Raw genomic sequence first — 20,514 nt, 5'->3', positions numbered from 1 at the left:
TAGAAAGTTTCATGGTGATATCTATTATTTAAATGTGTTACCCTATTCGCCTTAATTGCCTATTTATGCTAATTACGCAAATTTGAATTCCACCCACTAGGCCTATAGATGACATTTCTGCAATAAAACTTTAGGGTACTCAACACTTCTGGGTTTACTATTGGGCCTACTATTGGGGATCACGACTAGACTAAGAAGGTGTTTAGAGTTTTGCAAAGAGTCAAAGCTGAAAACTGTTCGTGGTTTTGCCGAAAGAGTGATCGATTCATGTTCAGGCATGTTCAGGAACAGAGAATGGGGCTGATTTCACATTAGGCTACTGTGTAGGCCTATAAACTCGCTATTATATCATTAATACATAAATTCTACATGTTCCCTTTTTATTCGCAATTAGCATGTGTGTAACGAATCTTATATAGCCTATTTCTAAACGAACGTTATTACTTTGACTGTGGAGAAGCTTTGCTGTTTGCTCAAGAGGTAGAATTGTTCAAAGCTAAAACGGAAGTGTCGATATACAACCTTTATTTTGATACCGGTGTTCACGGAAGTAGTAGAATCGAATCTTTCCAGAAGGCGTGTTGCGGGAAAAGAAAGCGCAAGGGAAGTGACAAGTCTTTTCAAGTCAGAAGTCAAAAGTGAAACACCGGCATCCTATTTTGTGATTTCTGGTGATCTTTGAAATAATTGTTTAGCCCAATATTTGGAATTCCGTCATGGACCTGGATACACAGGCAAGGCTGGGATAGGGTCTGATTTTATCTTTAAAAACGAATGGTTAACATCAGGAAGCTAATCGGCTAGCTAACGTTAACCTTGTTCCATTTGACTTGAATGTGTTATTAAAGATAACAGCATGTCTCCATCACATTATTAGTAGACATTACACGAAAGAACTCGCGTATCGAAACGCATCCAGAGTAGTGTCAGTAAATGTAACGTTACAACTGGACATTCAGTAAACTGCATGCTAACATGTCCTTACCTTGGGCAAAGAATGGCTGGCATGATGAATATAACATGTACTCATTTTTACTTTAGGACTGTACGCTTTGACAGATATTGTGATTTGATTTGCGATATACTTTGTGAAAATCAAGCTTCAGTTCCAAAATTCGCTTAAAGTTGGGCCACTACTGATACGAGAAGCACAGCACTCGTGTTAAGTGATCTTCACACAAGGAGGATGATGTGACAAGTTGGACCATTGGGACAAAGTGCTTCATGGTTGCAGTCTTTGCGCGGCACAAGTTGTGTTTTCTGATTATGCATTGTCGTTGTACAACAACGTGTAAGACAACGAAAAGGTCAATAACTGTAATTTCTTACCACAGATTAAAGAGCTTGAGAGCGATTTGAATGAAGTCCTGCGATTGATAGAGAGTTCTGGAAGAAAGCGGGTGCAGACTGTGCTTAAACAGGAGCAACAGAAGATTGAAAAGGAGCTGGTACAAAAACGGCAGCTAAAGGAAAAGCAGTCTAAACGTGATTCGGGAGATACCTCAACTGTGAAGGGATATACTGTCAAAATCAGTAATTACGGTAATACAGTAAAGCAGTATTCACTTAAAAATGAAAGCTCTTCATGATAACATACTGTAATATAGCGTTATCCTAGGTTGACTTGTCTTTATTTTTAACAGGGTGGGACCAATCTGAGAAATTTGTGAAAATTTACATAACACTAAAGGGAGTACATACGATTCCAGCAGAAAATGTTGAAGTCACCTTCACAGAAAAGTAAGAATTCATTACAGTAACATTATCTTACAAAGCTTTAAATGGGCAAGCTCCCCAATACCTAAGTGAGCTTATAAACTTTCACTGCCCTCCCAGAAATCTGAGGTCCTCAGATAAACTACTGCTCTCAGTACCTCAGAGTTGTCTAAAAAATAAAGGTGACTGTGCTTTTTCAGTAGCTAGGCTAAGTTGTGGAACAACCTGCCTTTACACATTAGATCCACACCAACTATTGGTGCTATCAATGGCTTTTAAATTAAGTGTGGAATGTAATTATATAGGCTATATTATGTACATATTATTTTAGTTTTATTTTCCTGTTGTGCTTTTTTGTGACTTCTATTTTATTTTATTATATATATTTTGTCTTCTATTATCTATTTATTTTATGAGCACTTTGGTCAACCACAGGTTGTTTTAAATTGTGCTATATAAATAAACTTGATTATGACTATTATGCCTTCACTTCAACAATATGCTGTCTGAAAAGAGGACAAAATGTACTCAGTGTTGGAGGTCATTATATGCTAAGTAATATATGCTATCTTTTCAGGACTTTTGTTCTTCTTGTGAAAGACCTGGATGGGAAAAACCATCAAATGACTATCAACAACCTTTTATGTCCCATTGACGTCCAGGAAAGCAGTCGGAAGGTTTGTTATTTTAATGGAGTATCAAACTTAAAACTTAATATATATTCTTTTCTTATGTCAAGTTAGTACTGAGAATATTGGATCCATATAAGATAAGAGCGATCTGTAAAATTCAACAATTACTCTCACTCTCAAACGTTTATTATGCTCCTACCAAATCTTGTGCAAAGTAATACTACTCAGGACTAATCTACTCTAATTTTGAATTTCCCCTTGGGGATCAATAAAGTATCTATCTATCTATCTTTAGAGAGTGTGGAGATGGGTTGGGGGTAGGCTACTGTCTAGTGTCTCAGTGGCCAATGTAAAGTTTGGCATTCATGGCTTGAGCACTATATCATAGGACTTATTAAGCCTTTCAATTTAGAAAATAAATCCGTTTTTATTTTTTTCTCATTGGGTGTACTGAACATGGATGTTGAGAGATTTTCAGCCTGTCCGTATGTGCTCACTCCTGCACAGGGTTCCGTTCGGTTCCATTGCTCATAAACCTACAGGCGCAGTCGTTTTATCAGTGGCTACAGACAGTTCGAAACTGGTCCGTATGTAAATAGGCAGTCGTAATGAAGTGTCTATCAGGTAGGCCCCAGGCTGCAAGGCTAGAGTACATTCAGGCATAGTAGGCTAATACTGGCTAAAATGTTCAAACATGACCTTCCTCCAGGAGTGAGCTGCCAGTCCTTATTGTTAATACTAACACCCATATCTTGCCACAAGTTGTGCTTCTTACTAATTTGATCTGCAAGTTCCAGCTGTACCATAGAGTATTTAAAGGTGCCCTGCCACACAAAACCGTTTATACTTGTATTGTTTTAAATATGTTAGGTCTATATGTGTTTGTGTTATGTCGTGAATGTACTACCTCTGTCAGCTCTAGCCACTGAAAAGAAATAAGCGGAGAAATCAGGTCAATTACAAAAGCTGCTCAGTCTGACGTAGAATTGAATGAGCTCATTACTATTCATGATCTCGCCCAGTTGAGACCGCGCCCACAGAATTCGTCTAGCTCAGTGACAGTTTTTGTATGCAAGGATGGCTTAACATCAACGGGCTTGTGCCCTATGCACGAATAGAACTTCAACAATGCATGTTGCCCAAGAATCCAGAGTTGAGGATTAAATGGTTTCAGTTTATTTTTTGGATCAATGCCAAAGCTGGAGCAGTTGGCTACCATCGAGGCAGTCTACAACCAGTGCCCAGTCCGTAAGTAAAACACTATTGTCAACTCAAGGAAGTGAAATGTTCTACAGGTTTAATGCACTCGCTAGCCTAGCAGCCTAGAAGCTAAAATTAGTTGATAACAGCTGTCATGTTATATACAAAACCGATTAGCTGTTAGCCAATCAAAGTCAATCAACTTAGCTTATTGAATATTAATGAGAACTGGCGCAAATCGAGCTGAGTCTTCCTGCAGGCTTTCTATACCACGCTTGAAACAAGGTAACCAAGGCATTTTTTCCACAAATAATGTTACAGAGTCCATGGCAGGACTTCAGACATTACCACAAAGTAATGAAATATGTGTGGCAGGGCACCTTTAAAGGGGAATTCCGGCAATTTTTCAAATAGATCCCAGTTTTTCGAGGTCAATGAGTACTGTGGTACGGGGAAAAAACAAAAACAATCGGTTTTACATAGCTCGAGTTGCTGCAGCTAAATCAGCCAGACATCTACAGCGCTACACTCTGGGGGCATGGTCATGAGCCCCCATGTGCAGGATGCCTATCTTGCTTTTTCATAAAAGCACTATATGATGGACACTGCCAGTTTGATCATACTATAAACAAGCCTGTTTGTTAATGTGTGCAATGAAACTTTGTTATCAATAGAAGTTAGAAGTTTACTTAAGTAACCACACTAAAAATGCAATGATGTACTGATTTTTGTCGTTCAAGTTGGTGTGCTTGATTTGTATAAAATACAACTGACTATGCATTTTACGCTGTTTCCTTGTCATTGCATAATATGGCATGTAAGTGGAGTATATTAAGTCAACTCTTAACTAGAGACTAAGAACGCTGCCATACTGCCCAGGTCATAAAAGTGTCTAATATACCCCCTTTTAACATTAGCCAAGATGGAGCTGTGATGTTTGTGCTGATCACAGCAACTCTTTCATGTGTCATGGTACAAGCAATAAAGGCAGCCATCATTTTGTCTGAACATTTGGCTTTTTAAAAAGGTTTATCCAAAGGGAAGGGTTCACCCATTCAAAAACCTCACTGTATGCGTCTCTTAATTTGTGCCGTTCCCAGGTGAAAACAGACATGGTCATTGTCATGTGTAAGAAGGCTGCAGCGAAGAAATGGGACTGTCTAACACAGGTGGAAAAGATAGCAAAAGACAAAGAGTGAGTTACAATTGTTTTGTGTTCTTGTGACAAACTAACAAGATGTCATTATTTCCCTTCAACTTGCATGCTCTGGTGCTCTAACAATAACTATCAAGAAAGGCACTAACACCAACCTGTATCCCTTAGAAAACCCAACTATGATGCGAACGCTGATCCAAGTGAGGGCCTTATGGGCATGCTGAAGAAGATGTACACAGAGGGGGATGACGAAATGAGGCGCTCCATCAACAAGGCCTGGTCAGAGTCCCAGGAGAAGAAGGCCAAAGGAGATGAAGTGGACATTTGAGTGGGCTTCGTAGCCTATACACAACCCCATTTATTCCTGCCCTGGCTCAGACTCAGGACCATGCAGTCAGGCCAGGCCATTCCACTGGGGGCCTCATTCCGTTTAGGTTCCACCACTGCATTGTTTTTGTTGTCTGTTTGCTTTCTTCACTTGGCTTTGTGATTTTGCGGTCGTCTTATGTTCAAATTTGTCCAGTGTGCTTTGGTTACTGGATTATGTACTATGATTTAATTCACCGATTCATAGATTTGACAATAAACCACAGCTTCAAATTGAAGTTGAGGTAATGAATAAAATGGCTCAAATGTGTTATTGCTTTGTGTGTAATTTGGTGTCTGTTCTGGGGTGGGTAAAGTGCATTTTCAAACTTGTCTACGGTAATACTGAATTAATGCTCAAGTGGGTAGGAAACGATCCAAAAAGTTTCCTCTGTGAGTTCCAATAAAAGGCACTTACACAGAACTCAATGGGCTCTGGGCTCTAGCTAAGTCGGCAAACCAATTTCCTGTTTGTCAACAAGCACCTGAAGATGAAGCGCTTCAGTTGTATCAAAACGTGTGCTCACTGAAAATCCTTCCAACAACTCGTCTGACCTGAACCTCATAGAGAATGTATGGTTTATTGTCAAGAGAAAAAATGAGAGACACCAGACTCAAAAATACAGATGACCTTAAAGGGACACTAGGCAACGTTTTCGTGTTAATCATCTTCGTAAGTCGGTATATGGTGAAATGACTCATTACAGGGTGAATGAAGACTCGGCCGCCCCTACTGCCTGTAGGAAGAATATCCCGCTTGCAAGTTCAGTGTATCCGACCCGCCGACCTTCAGTCTCACAAAGTCTCAGACATCGCGAGAAGCAGGATCAGTTTACATCCTGCATCCCCAGCACAGAGGCAGGCTAACGAAGCGCTAGCGATTGTTGCAAACATGTGAATAATGGCAGAGCTGGCGAAGAAGCAGCGAAAACCCTTATTGGAAGATGCAAAGAAAAGGAAAAGAGCTTCAGACTGAGCGAGGGCTCGCACACGTATCGACACGTACAGACGCTAGGGAGAGCTTCGTAGAGAAAAACAAAGCAACCTGGGCTTCCATAACACCTCAACAGTGCCACAGGCTGATTGCCTCCATATCACGCCACATTGATGCAGTAATTTGTGCAAAAGTAGCCAGAACAATATTGAGTGTATAAATGAACTATTTTAGATTACTTCAAATTAGTTCATTTCTTTTCAAAAGGTTAACATTTCTGTATTATAACCTCCTTATTCTAATATAATATTTACTCATTTTTGGTTTTCATGAACTGTAAGCCGTAATCATCAAGATTACAATAAAAAATGGCTTGACATATTTCACTTTATGAAGGGGGGGGGGGGGCATTTCCATGATATTCTATGTTTTTTTTAGACCCACCTGTAGTGTCACTAATCTCCAATTGTGTATTAAATTGTGCCACCAGGGGGCTCCATACTCTTAGGGAATTTATGTGGCACTAGGGCCATATCCTGTGTAGCATGATTAATGCATTGAATGTTTACATTTAGGTAGAGCTGTAATTTATCACAGTTATTCATCAAAATTGATATTTCATGCTATGATACTGATTAAATATTATTGCCTGTTAAAAAAGGCAGATCTATCCCTTTCATGTGTTTTTTACATGAAATTAAGCCTGTACATTAAACTGTATCATTAGCCTACTATTTTCTGTGGAAGTGGGAAGTACCCTAACTATTTCAAATATCTATCAGTAGTATAGGCTTACACGTTCTAAGACAATAAAGTTAAGTCAACATAGTGTTATTTCAATGTCACTTTTGTTGTCCAGAACATTGAATTCATTCATTGACAACGCGTCAGATGAAGGCATAGGTCTACTGTGATTGGATGATCTTTTCACTTCATTCAGTTTTTCACATGCACATCACATGCTGTCTTTGATTTCTGTTTGACTGAAAGCACTTCCAACAAACCTCGTTGGCTCCTCTGAGTCAAGCACCACCCACTTGTCCGCCTACAAACCTGACGTCACCAACAGTTTATATACTTGAGGAATTCCCTGTCTGGGCATGTTTAAGATATCGAGGGCTAAGCAAGGAGGGAAAACTGTAAGGAGAAAGGATATACGGAGTACCTGTGAAGAGACGGCGTTTATTGGGACTCTTGGGACTGTGAATGGATTCTGCTCGTTTCACTACGACACAGCGCCTTTCGTGTCAAATGATGAATCCGGATTTATTGAAACCTTCTGAGCGGACGCACACTACTCAACCACCACCCAAGCCGAACCGGAGTAAATCTGAGGCTACGACAAAGCCTGAGGTGGTGGTTGATGTGGAGGGGAAGAGGTGCTATTACAAAGGAAAGATTTTGGGAAAGGTAGCGTCACTTACATGACTTAATTTTTATTAGTATGAGCAGTGTCATGTCATGTCATTTTGCTGTTGTTTAACTGTGTGCTCAAATACAATCGAATATGGAGGAATGGAGTAGGCTATCGCAATCGTCTAATATTAGATCATTAGTGAAGGTGTGCGCCACGCAGTATTTGCTACCAGGTGTCCGCTAATGACCTCGTGTAGGATATGACTAACCCAAGTTTGACGATGCCTCTCCCTGTCGTTTCCCAACCGGTCCTTGGAATTTGGCTGTTTTCTACCATCAGTCATATTTCATTGTTTCTATGGAGCGTTTGGTGATTTGACATCCTCTGCAAATCACCGAAAAAAATGTGACACCATCTTACACCTTCAGTTTTTATTAATCGCAATCAAACACATCTGTATTAAATTGCATTTAAGGTGTAAAATGCGTTATTCGTGTAGAGACGCCGCATGCTCGCCTTTAGGCTACTGCATTCTTTTCTGCTTTAGCCGCTAGGAATAAAACGTATTCAATGTATGACCAATGCCCCGTCATTGTAAATACTATACAGAAACGGGTTTCCAAGCTTCATAGTGGTGCCACATCATAAGGCTGATGTTTATCCTATGTGTAAGAACAGCAGTTGTTTTATGCAAAAATAATAATCATAATAAGCTTACGTCATATTAAATCAGATCGCTCTCAAAGATCATATATGCTACATCTCATTTAAGTTAAATCATTTTAACTTTTTTTTTTTTTAGGGTGGTTTTGCACGATGCTACGAAATGACAGACGTGGCCTCGGAAAAAACATATGCTGTGAAGGTGATCCCGCAAAGCAGAGTGTCCAAACCCCATCAGAGAGAAAAGGTAAAACATTACTGTGGCCCTGCCATTGCTATGCTAAAAACAAGAAATATTTATTGTTGTTGTTGTTATTGGTTATTATTATTATTATTATTATTATTATTATTATTATTATTTGTTTATTTACTGATGGATGGTGTTGTAATAAAGGAATGTTTCTGTCCAGATCATAAATGAAATTGAACTCCACAAAACCTTACAACACAAGCATGTTGTGAAATTCTCCCACCACTTTGAAGATGAGGAGAACATTTACATCTTCCTGGAGCTGTGCAGTAGGAAGGTATGTGGCTGTCCTTACAGCAGTGTGCTACATTCTTTGCCTGGTGTGTAAAAATACAGCAGAACCCTCATGGATTTCCTTGCTTTGCCTCTGCAGTCCCTGGCTCACATATGGAAGGCGAGGCACACTTTGACCGATCCTGAGGTCCGTTATTACCTGAGGCACATCATATCGGGACTGAAATATCTGCACAATAAAGGCATCCTTCACAGAGATCTCAAACTAGGTTGGTTCACCATGACTGGATGTGTGTGTGAGCAGTGCATGCACATGTCTGTTTGTTCATGTTGTATGTTTGAAGTGACTGGATCTAACCTCAACTGTTCTTATAGGTAATTTCTTTGTAAGTGAAGGCATGGAATTGAGGCTGGGAGACTTTGGACTGGCAGCAAAACTGGAAACGGCTGAGCAGAGGAAGAAGTGAGTATTATTGTTATTTATGCATGTATGTACATATGTTTTGTTGTTATGATTACTTTATGGTTGCCATACAGCCTTGAAGTATACTAACCATCTTTTTATTGTGAAATCTTTTAGGACAATCTGTGGAACACCCAATTATCTTGCTCCAGAGGTCCTCAATAGACAGGGACATGGAACTGAATCAGATGTTTGGTCTCTGGGATGTGTCATGTAAGTGAGCCATGCAGTTATTTATTACACTGTCCACGCACACAGATTACTGACAACATTTCATAAGGTTGTGGAAATCAAGATATGAAATGACCGATTACATTTTTGATCATTGGTTTGTACGTCTATGTGGAGCAACTTATTTCTAAGCAAATCATCCCACACTGGAGTTAAGTCCTTTCTTTTTCTTGGAACAGATACACATTGTTGTGTGGTAATCCACCATTTGAAACTCTGGACTTGAAAGAGACGTACAAGTGCATTAAGGAAGTGAGGTACACACTCCCTCAGACCCTTTCGCCCTCGGCTCAGAAGCTGATCTCCGCCATCTTGCAAAAGAACCCCGCCGACCGGCTCACACTGGACCAGATCCTGACCCATGAGTATTTTACCAAGGTGACTGTTTGAGGCCACTTCCTTTGGCACATCTGTGACTACTTTGTGTTTTCTAAGCACCGTGACACCGTTTCAGCGTTGCAGTGTTTATCTGCGCGTGTGACTGCGTCTTCCTACAGTGTGGACGGTCCGTCCTGACTCTTGTCTCTTGTGTCTTGCTCTTCCTCGTTCAGGGCTTCACCCCAGATAAACTGCCACCCAGCAGCTGCGTCATGGTGCCCGAGCTCAACCCACCCAGCCCTGCCAAGAAGTTCTTCACCAAGATGGCCAAGAGCCTCTTTGGCAAAAAGAAATCTAAAGGTATGCGTTGTTGCTGCTGCTGTTTCCACTGTCGCTATTGTTTAGCAAGTGACCTTCATTACAAATGGAGCCTAGGCTGTCTGCGCGGCCTCTTGGCTTTCACTGTATAGTTCTGTCTCTGACTGTGTCTGTTAACCTACAGTTGAGAAGAGCCCAGCTGAGGAGAAGGATGACATCTCGAAGCTGGTCTCGGGCATTGTGAAATGCTCCATCAGCCGACAGATGAGCGTCAAGACCGGAGCAACTGAGGTATTTACCCCCCCCCATCTCTAGTTAATTTACTGTGAAGATTCTGTGTTCTAAATCTGGCAGTGACTGAGGAAAGTGTATGCTTCTGATGTGCAGTTGATTGTGTTCATTCAAGGCAGAATCCATATTTTGTTTTCAAAAGGCATCTAATTTGGTGCCTTCTTTAGAGCAGGTGATGTCTTGAAAGGTGAATAACCTTTGCCTTGTATAGAATTATTTACGACCTTTTAAGACGTCGTCTCATTTTTCCGGCGTTTCAGTCGATTTAGTTTGAATGCACTCTGCCATTAAGGCGATTGCATGATCAGCCGGGATGTCTCTGTGAGTGCTCGGGATGAATAATGGAATCTGTGTGAGGCCAGCAATTGTGCAGTAAGTCTTAGAATAGCATTGCGCTGAGCAAATCCAATTTTTAGCCAAGTGATCTATGGGGACAGCACAGTTAATGCCTCAGCCCACACAAGACTCAAGCTGTCAGGTTCACTGCACAGCCAGGCAGACAACAGGAAATGTGTGTCCTTGTTTGTATGCTCTGGCATTAGAACATACCGGGGGATCAAATGACAACCTTATCCTGACCTAAGGGTTGTCTATGTTATTCTTTTAGGACTTAGTAAATAACCAATACAAGGGGATGTTTTTGCTTACTCCTCCACCCCTAAAGAAGTTTCTGGATGTATGTGGGGGGGGGGGGACCCTGAGTCATGGATTGGCTTTTCCTTGATTTGTCCCCCTTCTTCCTGCCCTTCCTTCAGGCCCCACTAGCTAGCTCGGGTCCCACGGACACGCCGGTCGAAGAGGAGTCCAGAAAGTCCACGTCTCAATCCTTCAAGGGCACGGTGGCCAGCAGCAATGACGGTAAGCCGGCACAACCAGTTTACTTCCTTTACACAGCATTTTTGTGTTACTATGCTGAAGCTTATGTATAAGCCAAGCCTCTCAGCTGTGAGCTGCAGAGTGACTCAGCAATTTGAAAATAATTAATTTTACAATAAATTTTGTATACTGGTTTTAAATACACTGATGAAAGAACGCCCATAACGGTTTCACCATGATTAACCCAGTGTGATGCCAAAAATGCTAATTTGACTGGCATGCATTGTTTGGATTCTTTAAGTATTTGTGAGTTGTGGTTCAATGAGGCCTTGTTCTCTTGGTAGCTTGTGAAGACATCCTCACTCCTGCTGCTGTCGCTGAGTCAGCTGTTCGGGTTCTCAACAGCTGCTTGTCCTCCATGCCTGCAGGTTTGTATGCTTCTTGGAAATCACTCAACACTCTTGGCTTGGAGAGAGAATTGAACCTTAATGATTTACATGGAACTTGGGTAATGACCCAAGCAAATTGTTACTGTAATGAACTGTAATTTGGATTTTCATGTAGTTATGTTTCTTTTTTTCCCCCATTTCAGCTTCTAGAAACCCACCATGCCTTTCAAAGCCCGAGCCCTTCATTTGGGTAACAAAATGGGTAGACTACTCCAACAAATATGGTTTTGGTTACCAACTCTCCAACCAGAATATCGGTGTGCTGTTCAACGAGGGAACTCATCTGAGTTTATGTGATCAGCGAAGGTCAGTAGGTCTCCCACATGCTCTCATAATATTGTTTATACTTGATATCCAATAGGTCAGATGGGAATGGCATTTTAAACACATGCATATATGGGCTTTTGCATGCCATGCCTTTCCCCTCCACAATGGGTCCATCTAATTAATCTCCCTCTAGTTACTCATGACTGGATTTACCACATCACGAGCGGCCGACTTAAATCTTTTGTCTCTATCTTTGGCGCTAGCTTTAAAAGAAAACATGCTTTCCACCTCCTCAAATCTCAAATGTTTTCTCTCTCTCTCGCTCTCTCTCTCGCGCAGGACTGTCCACTACTGTTTAGCCAACAACAAGCACTTCACGTTCCAAGCCAACACGCTTCCAGAGCAGCTGCACGGTCAGAAGCAGATTGTGGAGCTTATGGCCAATTACATGGAGCAGAACCTGATGGAGGTTTGTACAGCTCCCCTGCCCTAGGGATAATGTTACTGGTCACTGGAAAATAATATATCAGTGTTACTTTTAAAAAGTGGCCAACAATGTGGTGGTCTTTTGAAAAAGTTATCAGTTCCATATGCATTTATTGAGAAATCCACTTCTTGGCACTGTCTTGTGGTCCTTGGTTTTGTTTTTTCCCTGGTATTGGCTTTTCTTCCATTTTGCAGAGAATTTAAACCTTTATTCTTCTCTCTCTCGCGCTCTCTCTCTCTCTCTCTGTCTCTCTCTAGGGTGGAGACCTTCAGTATGAGGAGCTGCCCCCTCCCTCCGCATCGCCCCTCCTGCTGCAGTGGGTAAAGACGGACCACGCATTAGTCATGCTCTTCAACAATGGCACCCTGCAGGTAAGCCTTTACAGCTGCTCCTCTGCATCTGGCCTCTTCAGGCAATCCCCCAGCCAACACTTGACAGAGCCTCAGTCTTTTTAATGCTTGCATGCTTTTCACATTTACCTGCAACTTCATGACTTCAGTATGACTTTGTGTACTTTTAAAATGGCTAAAGACAAATCAGTTTGACGGTGAATAGTGACTGCTAATTCTGATCCTTTTTTTTTTTTTGGTCCTACAGGTGAATTTCTACACTGATCACACAAAGATCATCCTGTGCAAGGCCACTGACTCGTCCTACTTGCTGACGTACATCAACCGGGAGCGCGTCTCGTACACCTACCCACTCGGCGTGCTGAGCGAGCGGGGCTGCTCCACGGAACTCCGACACCGGATGCGCTACGTGGTCCAGCTCCTCCAGCACCACACGGGTGCCTAAACCAGCATCTCCACCGCCACCACCACCTCGCCTACTAATGGAGCGGCCTTCTCCTAACTCTGTCCACACGCCACAAAAAGTCGCTGCTGTCGGCTTCCTCTGGGAGCAACACTCAAACCTCAAGGGGGGAGCTTCCCCTCCGGTTCTTGGCCAGCGTCTGGCCTCTACGGACTACAGTGCACTGTTTCAGTTCCATTTTACTTTTCATGATATGTAGAGTTTTTTTTTTTTTTTTTTTTTTTTTTAAGAATTTAGCTTAAACATACAGTATGACACACTACTGGCTTGACTCACAGTGCGCACAATGAAGAGGGAAGACAAACAAACAACCAAACAGACAAACAAAAAAAAAAACAGAAGTATCCTGTGTTCCCTCAGCTGGACTGTTGTGTTGAAATGGTGATACTGACACAGGAGCACACTTCACAGGGCTACAGCTTACTGGCCCGCTCAAAGCCACTTTGCCAATGCTATGCAGAAAGCCTTGGCTTTTATCCACTCTTTTTTCCACTTCTCTTTTGGGATTGTACTTCACGTAATGGTACACATCGGTGAAAAGAGTGATTAGGTGCCAAACTCTAGGGTTTTTCTTTCCTTTCTTTTTTTTTTAGGATACATTTTAAAATCCGAGAAGTTGATGGTCGACCATGGTCTGCAAATGACAGAATGTCTTATTCAACTTTTGGGAAGAGCTGAAATAAGTGCCTTTTGGAGAGATTCCTGCTTGTGCAATAATCACCCTTCTAAATCGGAGAGACAAAAAAAATGAGAGTGGGAAATATGCGGAGGAGCCTTTTTTGTTTTCTCTCTTGCTTCAGATTTGATTTTTGCAAGCGAATGAACAAGCACTACATTACCTGACATAAGCTGTGGGCTGTAAACAAGGTATTCTACTCCAGTAATCTCAACCATTTCAGAAGAGTGCACATATATATCTTGTACCTCCTGCTTGGTTTACCATCCGTCCTCCACCCATGGTAATACTCTGCAAAACTGTGAGTGTACTGTAAATGTTCTAGAACTAATGAGTATTGTATTCAGAATCCCAATATTGTGAAAGCCATTGCCCTTTCAGAAAAACAAATCTTTATTTTTTTGCGTGGCACATAATGTTGTCTATTTATTTTTATTTATACTTTTTTATTTATTTGTGTAAATGTATACAGTGTTGACACGGGGGGAGGGAACAATTCAGTATGTTCACCTTTTATGTGTTTGGGGAGAATTAGAAATAATAAAGTACATTATTGTAAAATGACTTCTCTTTGCTGTCTTGAGTTTTCTTCTGAAGGCCTGGTGTAGGGAGTGTGTTGGGCTGAGTAGAAGCTTAGCCTGGGGCTTTGATATCGAGCTCTGAATGCTGCCACTGAGAAGGCCATTTCTGCTGGGTCACAACAGTCAGGTGGAGAGAGAGGGAGAAGGTGTGAAAAGCTATAAAAATAGAAAAAATACTCTACTTTCATGAAGATGGTTTGCTGGTTCTTGAGGACTTGTGCTTTGTCCACCTCTACTCTTAGGGCGTTTTTTCGGCTGGCAGAGAACGTGTTCTTGAACTGGTTCCATTCAGAATTCTTTGAAACTTGGTGCTATCTAGTGAACTAGTCCACATTTTCACCAGTTTTGAACCAAACCTAGGGTGCATCATCAGCAATGGGTGTTGCATGCGAAACAAAAGTTAATGGGATGCTAAATGGGACAATTATAAGTATATACTCTTTTGATCCTGTGAGGGAAATTTGGTCGCATTTATCCCAATCCGTGAATTAGTGAAACGCACTAATCCCGACACAATGAGCTGCTTGCTACAGCGGCACTCGGGGAGCAGTGAGGGGTTAGGTGCCTTGCTCAAGGGCACTTCAGCCGTTTCTACTGGTCGGGGTTCGAACCGGCAACCCTACGGTTACAAGTCCGAAGTGCTAACCAGTAGGCCACGGCTGCCCCACATATGAACAGTTGTCCTGTAAAAACAGAAAAACGAAATTAGCTGTGTAAAATGCTAGTTAATGTCTGTAGTGGCAACAGTCGATCTGGACGGAAAACTCATGCCTTTCAGCCTTCTCCCCTCTGAACGGTAGAATGGCACACCCACTCCAGTTCACAGTAAAAAACAACTATTTACAGTGCATGAAAATGAACAAATTAAAACAATCTGCCTATCAACATCCATTCAACTTTCTGTCTATCAACATCCCATACACTATCTAAATTCAACTTTTAAACTATATACTCTGTCTCAGGCTTTAAGCATACAATCTGGCTCTATTAAGACTACAGATTCTGTTCCTATTTCCTCTGCCCACAACTGTTTCAAAATAAATGTCCTCACTACAATAATTCACTATTAAATAATTTAACTATTTAAACTACTCAACTATTTAACTGTTTAGACATTTCAACTGTCAGTTGTTATCAACTATGACTCCTGCCAACTGTTTCCAAATAAAAGTTTGTTTTGCATTTTATGTTAATATACAGTATATTTATATTTTCATGCACTGGTAGTTTCCTCGAAATTACATTTTTTTAGTTTCTGGTTCAAGTTCAGAACCAAGGTGCCACGCTCCGAGTCCGAACTTTTTTTTGTGTGGTCGAAATGCTCCGAACGGTTCAAATGTTGGTTCGCGAATGGTAACGGAACCAGTCCTCGGTTGGTGGAAAAAGGCTATTAGAGAAAGTGACTGAATGGAACCGATTTCTCCATTCTCACTCATAGTATGTCCCATACACTATAGCCACAGTGAAAAGGGAACCATTCTGGAAGGTGGCTACGGCAAAGTCATCTGTTGCAGAGTCCAGTAAGCCGCGACTAGCCAGCGTGAGACTCTGGTCTCCGCTCTGGCCGATTACCACCTGGCAGACCAGCTTGTAGCGTGGGGGGCAGGTGTCTTTGATTTTGCTTCGCGCCAGATCTGCGAGGATTTGACTGACCTGCCCGCACGTGTTCTGGCTGTAGCGCGCTCCGTCTAGATAGCTGTCCAGCGTGGCCTGAAGAATCTGCTGTGTCTGCTTGGCGCTGAACATGCTCCCCGGGTCAGGGCCCATTCTGTAGGTGTTCTCCGTGCGGACCTCCTGCACAGGCTGAGGGAGCAGCAGTCCCGAGAAGCTGACCCGTCCACCGTGAGCCCAGGCGCCTACGGACAAGCGCTTGGCGAAAAACACGGAGTCCCGGCGCTGGAAGGGCGAGGCCGGGTAGCTGACGGCGGGGCTGAGGTGGGAGGCGTCCGAGAGCCTCCTGAGGAGCAAGGCCGCAGGCCTGGAGGGGAACGCGTCCTTGGAGTGGTCGCGCGAGCTGCGGCGTGTGGAGACGGACGCCCTGCGTAGCCTCTGAGGCCCGTCCACCACCTGGTCATGGTTGAACTGGGCGAGTGTCTCCTGAGAGAGAGGCAGAGTCTGGGAGTTCATGACACCGGTGTCCTACAAAGAGAAGGATTCATATGGCACACATGTTTAAGGAATTCTAAATTGATTAAGTTAGTCATTTATGGAATAAGATATTTTTGATGTTTCATATTCATAGTTCATAGAAATGCAGCCAAGAAGTGAAAACCCAATGACTCATTATTGTTACAGAGGGACTGCTAGACAGTAGCGTTATATTGATAAGTTTATCTCACATATTAGTCATGTCATTGTTGTGAATCATGTTTACTCATTTGGCGTTTTTTTTCTGGTAAAGTGACCTCTGTGCTTCACCTCACTCCTTGTTGTGAAAGCCTACCCTTCCAGTCTTCGGGAATTTCCCCCTTGGCTGCCAAGTGCTCTCTTCTTAGTATGTAACAGCCATAAACAAAGGCAAAAACAGGCTCATATTCAGAGCTGCTTCTCACACCATCGTGAGAGACGTAAATGCTGAAGCACCCGCTCTAAAGTCCATGCTTCTAGCCTGACAGTATCTCAATACAGCTTCAGCCTGGTTTAACCCTGCGACTGACTCACATTCTTCAGGATATGCGCTTGAATGAGAAATAGTTTGGATTCATGTAATTTTCAAAGTGTTTCTCAACATATCGACTTGCCATGGTGGTTAAACTAACCTAACTGTAGAGCACTTGAAAAACATGTTCTGTCAAGTATTGGTCTGATAAAATCACACAGAGCAAGCACTTACTTTTTCCATTTGAGATCAGGAGATGTGAAATTCTCAACTGTGAAAGTTGTTCCCTGGGCCAACTTACACCAACTTACAAAGTTACACCAGGAAGCACATATTGCTACGAATTTAACACCACCAACTCACTCTTTCATATAAAACAACATATATCACTAAAAGTGGCAAAGTCTAATACCCCTGAAAACATATAGCCTACTGAAAAATTTGAAATAAACTGATTTTCAATTTTCCCTTCAAACCCCCCTTTTGCCTTTACCTTACCTACACAAATGATTCAGTCGTTAGGAGAGAGAGCCTTGAGTGTGGTCTTGCCCAGGACTTCAACGGTAACACTAATCATGACGGTGTCCTAAGCCACCAGTGCTAGTTATCAGATACAAACAACCCATTATGTGGGCTTTTATTTCTTTGCTAAGAGTCTGCCCGTAAATTATTAGCAGAGGGGCAGCCCAGGGTCAGCAAACATAACAACAGCTTGAGACTTGGCAATCATTCACATGGAGCTTTGTAGCTCACTCTATAGACAAACATCTTCCTTGCCTCCTCACATGCACAAGGGAAGCGGCTTGTTCCATTTCAGCCAAATTTGGCTTCCTATCATGGATTTGTTGAATGATGGGAAATAAGGGAAGCCAGTGTCTGATACACACCCTCACACTCAGAGAGGCCTGAGTCACACACCTTGGGCTTTTCTCTTTATATAGGGATTCATGAAAGCAAATAATAGGCTGATTTTAGCAGTCTGCTTCACGCTGAGTGAGATTGAGAGCAGGTAATTTGTTATGCCGGTAGGCAAGTCCAGCCAGGGAACCATCTGCTGACGGTTTTAACTGCAGGCAAATGGGGAGGTTTAAGTCTCTCGGTAAGAGCCAAACTCACTAACAGAGATGGGGGGGTGCTACCGGAATACAAAACACTTACTTCAATCCAATTAAAAGAGTGCACGCTTGTGTGAAGTTCTGCAGAGTCAGTCATCCCGAGGGGGAAACGTGACTTTAGATTTCCAAATGAATTAATCCCTGCAACCTCAGAGACGAGCCTCTGACAGCTGTTTGTTCCCTCTGCGCACAAAAGCGGTGCGCACTGTGACGTCAAAAACGTCCAGGAGAAACAGTCAAGTCGGAGAGTGGTTTTCAATTAACTCTGCATAATGACTGATCCTATCTCCACACATTCACAGGTAACTTGTAGTTCATTTCATTTGTGACTTTGCCATAAAGTAAATGTACTGGCTGTATGAAAAGGCACATCAAATTAGAAAGATTGTTCAGAAGACACTCACTCCATGAGATGATTTACTGTGATTGAGAGTGGCCTGTCATTTTTAGCATGTAACCACTAACAGAAGAGAGGAAAGATCACAGGCCCGGTCAAATTACACATTAAACATTGAGACGGCAAGTCTAGGCTTGTCTGCAGAGAGTGACACGGATAGATACACTGGCAAAGGGTTCTCCATCATAAAGACTGGAGACAGATATTGAGCGGTCTTTGAAAGGGAAAGTGTCATAAATTAAGACTGTTTATACAGTTGTTGTTGCCACCTTGACTCAAGAGGAAGAACTGTAAATAAATTAAACAAAAAAAAATAAAGCCACAAAACAAAACTAGGGGGAAAAGGGGTTTTCAGCTAATGGTCAGTTATAAAGGTTCTTCAAAACATACTGTAGTGTTACAGCTACATCTGAAGAGCTGAAATAACAGTTTTTTTCCATGATACAGGTGAGCCTAAGGGCTCTACAGTTAGCACCTAGTTACAATGCACCTCACTGCTCCGGATGTCACACACACTTACGGGTAAGTGGGTAGAAAACGTACATGGTCACTGGCTGCCTTTGAGGCTGAGCTGGGAGAGTTTCAGTGAGATCTCCCCTTCCACAGGCTTTCTCAGTTCAGTGGGATTCAGTGAGTAGTGCTTTGTTTGATCAACATTAGGCCTAAACCATTCTTTTATATTTAGGGGGCATGCAGTGATATGTCTTGTATATTCATATATTTGTATATTCGTCTTATAACAGATCTTACATTATTGTAACATTGTATATAACTTCCATTCTTTTTTTTTCTCAGAGCCTCTATTGTCATCATTCATCATCATTCAGATATCCCTTATACCAGCTTTTGACACCATTTAAGCAGACCTTTCATTCTTCTAGCTACCATCATAAAATATTTTGGAGTTATACACTCAACTGAATAATTAAACAAGTCAGTGTTGATTGTGGATGATAGCATCACCCGCAATGTGATCTTACATAATATGTTCATCTTCCCTATACCCATCCTCCTTCAATGGGACACGGGGGTTTTACGTCCACCTCTACCATCCTCACACTTCTTCCCAGAGTCCTCACAAATCTAGAGTGGGAAAGACTAGAGATGGTTCTTCCTGTCCTCTGTCGTCAGAGCAGTGACATGCCTGCTGACTATCTTTTCAAATACCCTCTTGCTTTGACCTCCTTGGGTGGGTGTTCTTATATGTTTTCACGTTATGAAGTGATACATGTGAATGTTATTCCATTGTACACACAGCGTACTCTGAGGGGAAATATCTATACCTTTGTACGTCCACATTGGGAGGAAACTGCCAAACTCTTTTTCACTCATAGGAGTTAAGAGCAGAGTTATCCAACCCACGCTTTCCAGCGTCACACATTCCTTTCAGTGTCATTTTTATACAGGCAGTTGTAGCTAAAATTGAGCTAGCCCAAATAGAGCTCACCCTGAGTCATGGCCAAAAAGTACCCACTGAAGGATTTAAAATTTCATGAATCTGACTAAATTGTTGTTTGAGAGAGAGAGAGAGAGAGAGAGAGAGAGAGAGAGAGAGAGAGAGAGAGATGGAGAAAGAGAGAGTAGTTGTGTTTTGCATAGAGATGAATGAGAACCTGGGCTCGTGACTAATGTTTGTGCTAAGACTAGATTGCTGATGTCACTTGCTTGTCCGTAACTCCATTGGCCGCCTCGAAAAAAAAGAGATGATTCACTTGAGGAATAACGTCAGACGAGCCCACAGGATGTGTGCTTCCTTCTTCATTGGGTCCCTCGGGTTTCCTCATCAAAAGGGGCCGAGAACGTCTTCCTTCCCTCAGGAAGGGGGCAGGCGGGGGAGGGGTGCTACTCGGGATGAAAGTATAGGAGGCCATGTGGCCCGGCTGCTTGGGTGACATGTTCCTCTCCTTCCTCTGTGAGTTAAAGACATGTTTCACTCAGTCTAATTCCAACCAGATGAACTAAAAAGCACACACACACACACCACCAATGACTCACAAGGGGAGTTCTAACGGAACTGTATGCAGCCCCCCCACCCCACACACACTTTCTCTTTGACGTTCAAACATGTACTATTTACATACAGGCTATTCTTCTTCTACTTAAACTCCTCTGTTGAGTCTTTAACACAATATTTCCTAAACCACAAGTCCTACACATTTACCTCACGGCACTCATGGGTACAGTC

General features: G+C 42.2%; 3 protein-coding genes across 3 annotated transcripts; 2 read left to right on the top strand and 1 right to left on the bottom strand.

Annotated features, from left to right (window-relative positions):
* Positions 1-565: 565 nt before the first annotated feature.
* LOC121722552 (calcyclin binding protein) lies at positions 566-5,341 on the top strand. The gene is made up of 6 exons (XM_042108634.1): positions 566-734; positions 1,335-1,542; positions 1,644-1,740; positions 2,294-2,393; positions 4,649-4,743; positions 4,873-5,341. Exons 1-6 carry the CDS (start codon positions 717-719, stop codon positions 5,030-5,032), a joined length of 678 nt encoding a protein of 225 aa, XP_041964568.1. The 5' UTR covers positions 566-716; the 3' UTR covers positions 5,033-5,341.
* A 1,757-nt stretch (positions 5,342-7,098) lies between these two features.
* On the top strand, positions 7,099-14,201 carry plk3 (polo-like kinase 3 (Drosophila)). Its single transcript, XM_042104247.1, has 15 exons — positions 7,099-7,414; positions 8,164-8,271; positions 8,435-8,551; positions 8,648-8,777; positions 8,884-8,971; positions 9,089-9,184; positions 9,382-9,580; positions 9,754-9,880; positions 10,023-10,129; positions 10,885-10,987; positions 11,290-11,373; positions 11,538-11,700; positions 12,001-12,130; positions 12,406-12,519; positions 12,746-14,201. The coding sequence occupies exons 1-15, from the start codon at positions 7,211-7,213 to the stop codon at positions 12,941-12,943; spliced, it is 1,968 nt and encodes a 655-aa protein (XP_041960181.1). The 5' UTR covers positions 7,099-7,210; the 3' UTR covers positions 12,944-14,201.
* A 1,182-nt stretch (positions 14,202-15,383) lies between these two features.
* Positions 15,384-17,421, bottom strand: LOC121718878 (dynein light chain Tctex-type 5-B). Its single transcript, XM_042104259.1, has 2 exons — positions 17,316-17,421; positions 15,384-16,357 (listed from the first exon to the last, which is right to left on the bottom strand). The coding sequence occupies exon 2, from the start codon at positions 16,343-16,345 to the stop codon at positions 15,647-15,649; it is 699 nt and encodes a 232-aa protein (XP_041960193.1). The 5' UTR covers positions 16,346-16,357; positions 17,316-17,421; the 3' UTR covers positions 15,384-15,646.
* Positions 17,422-20,514: the final 3,093 nt, after the last annotated feature.

This window comes from Alosa sapidissima, chromosome 1 (genome assembly GCF_018492685.1).
Source record: "Alosa sapidissima isolate fAloSap1 chromosome 1, fAloSap1.pri, whole genome shotgun sequence".
NCBI classification, from domain to species: Eukaryota; Metazoa; Chordata; class Actinopteri; order Clupeiformes; family Clupeidae; genus Alosa; species Alosa sapidissima.
Note: the sequence above shows the minus strand (reverse complement) of the source record. Positions and strands in the feature narration are given on the sequence as shown.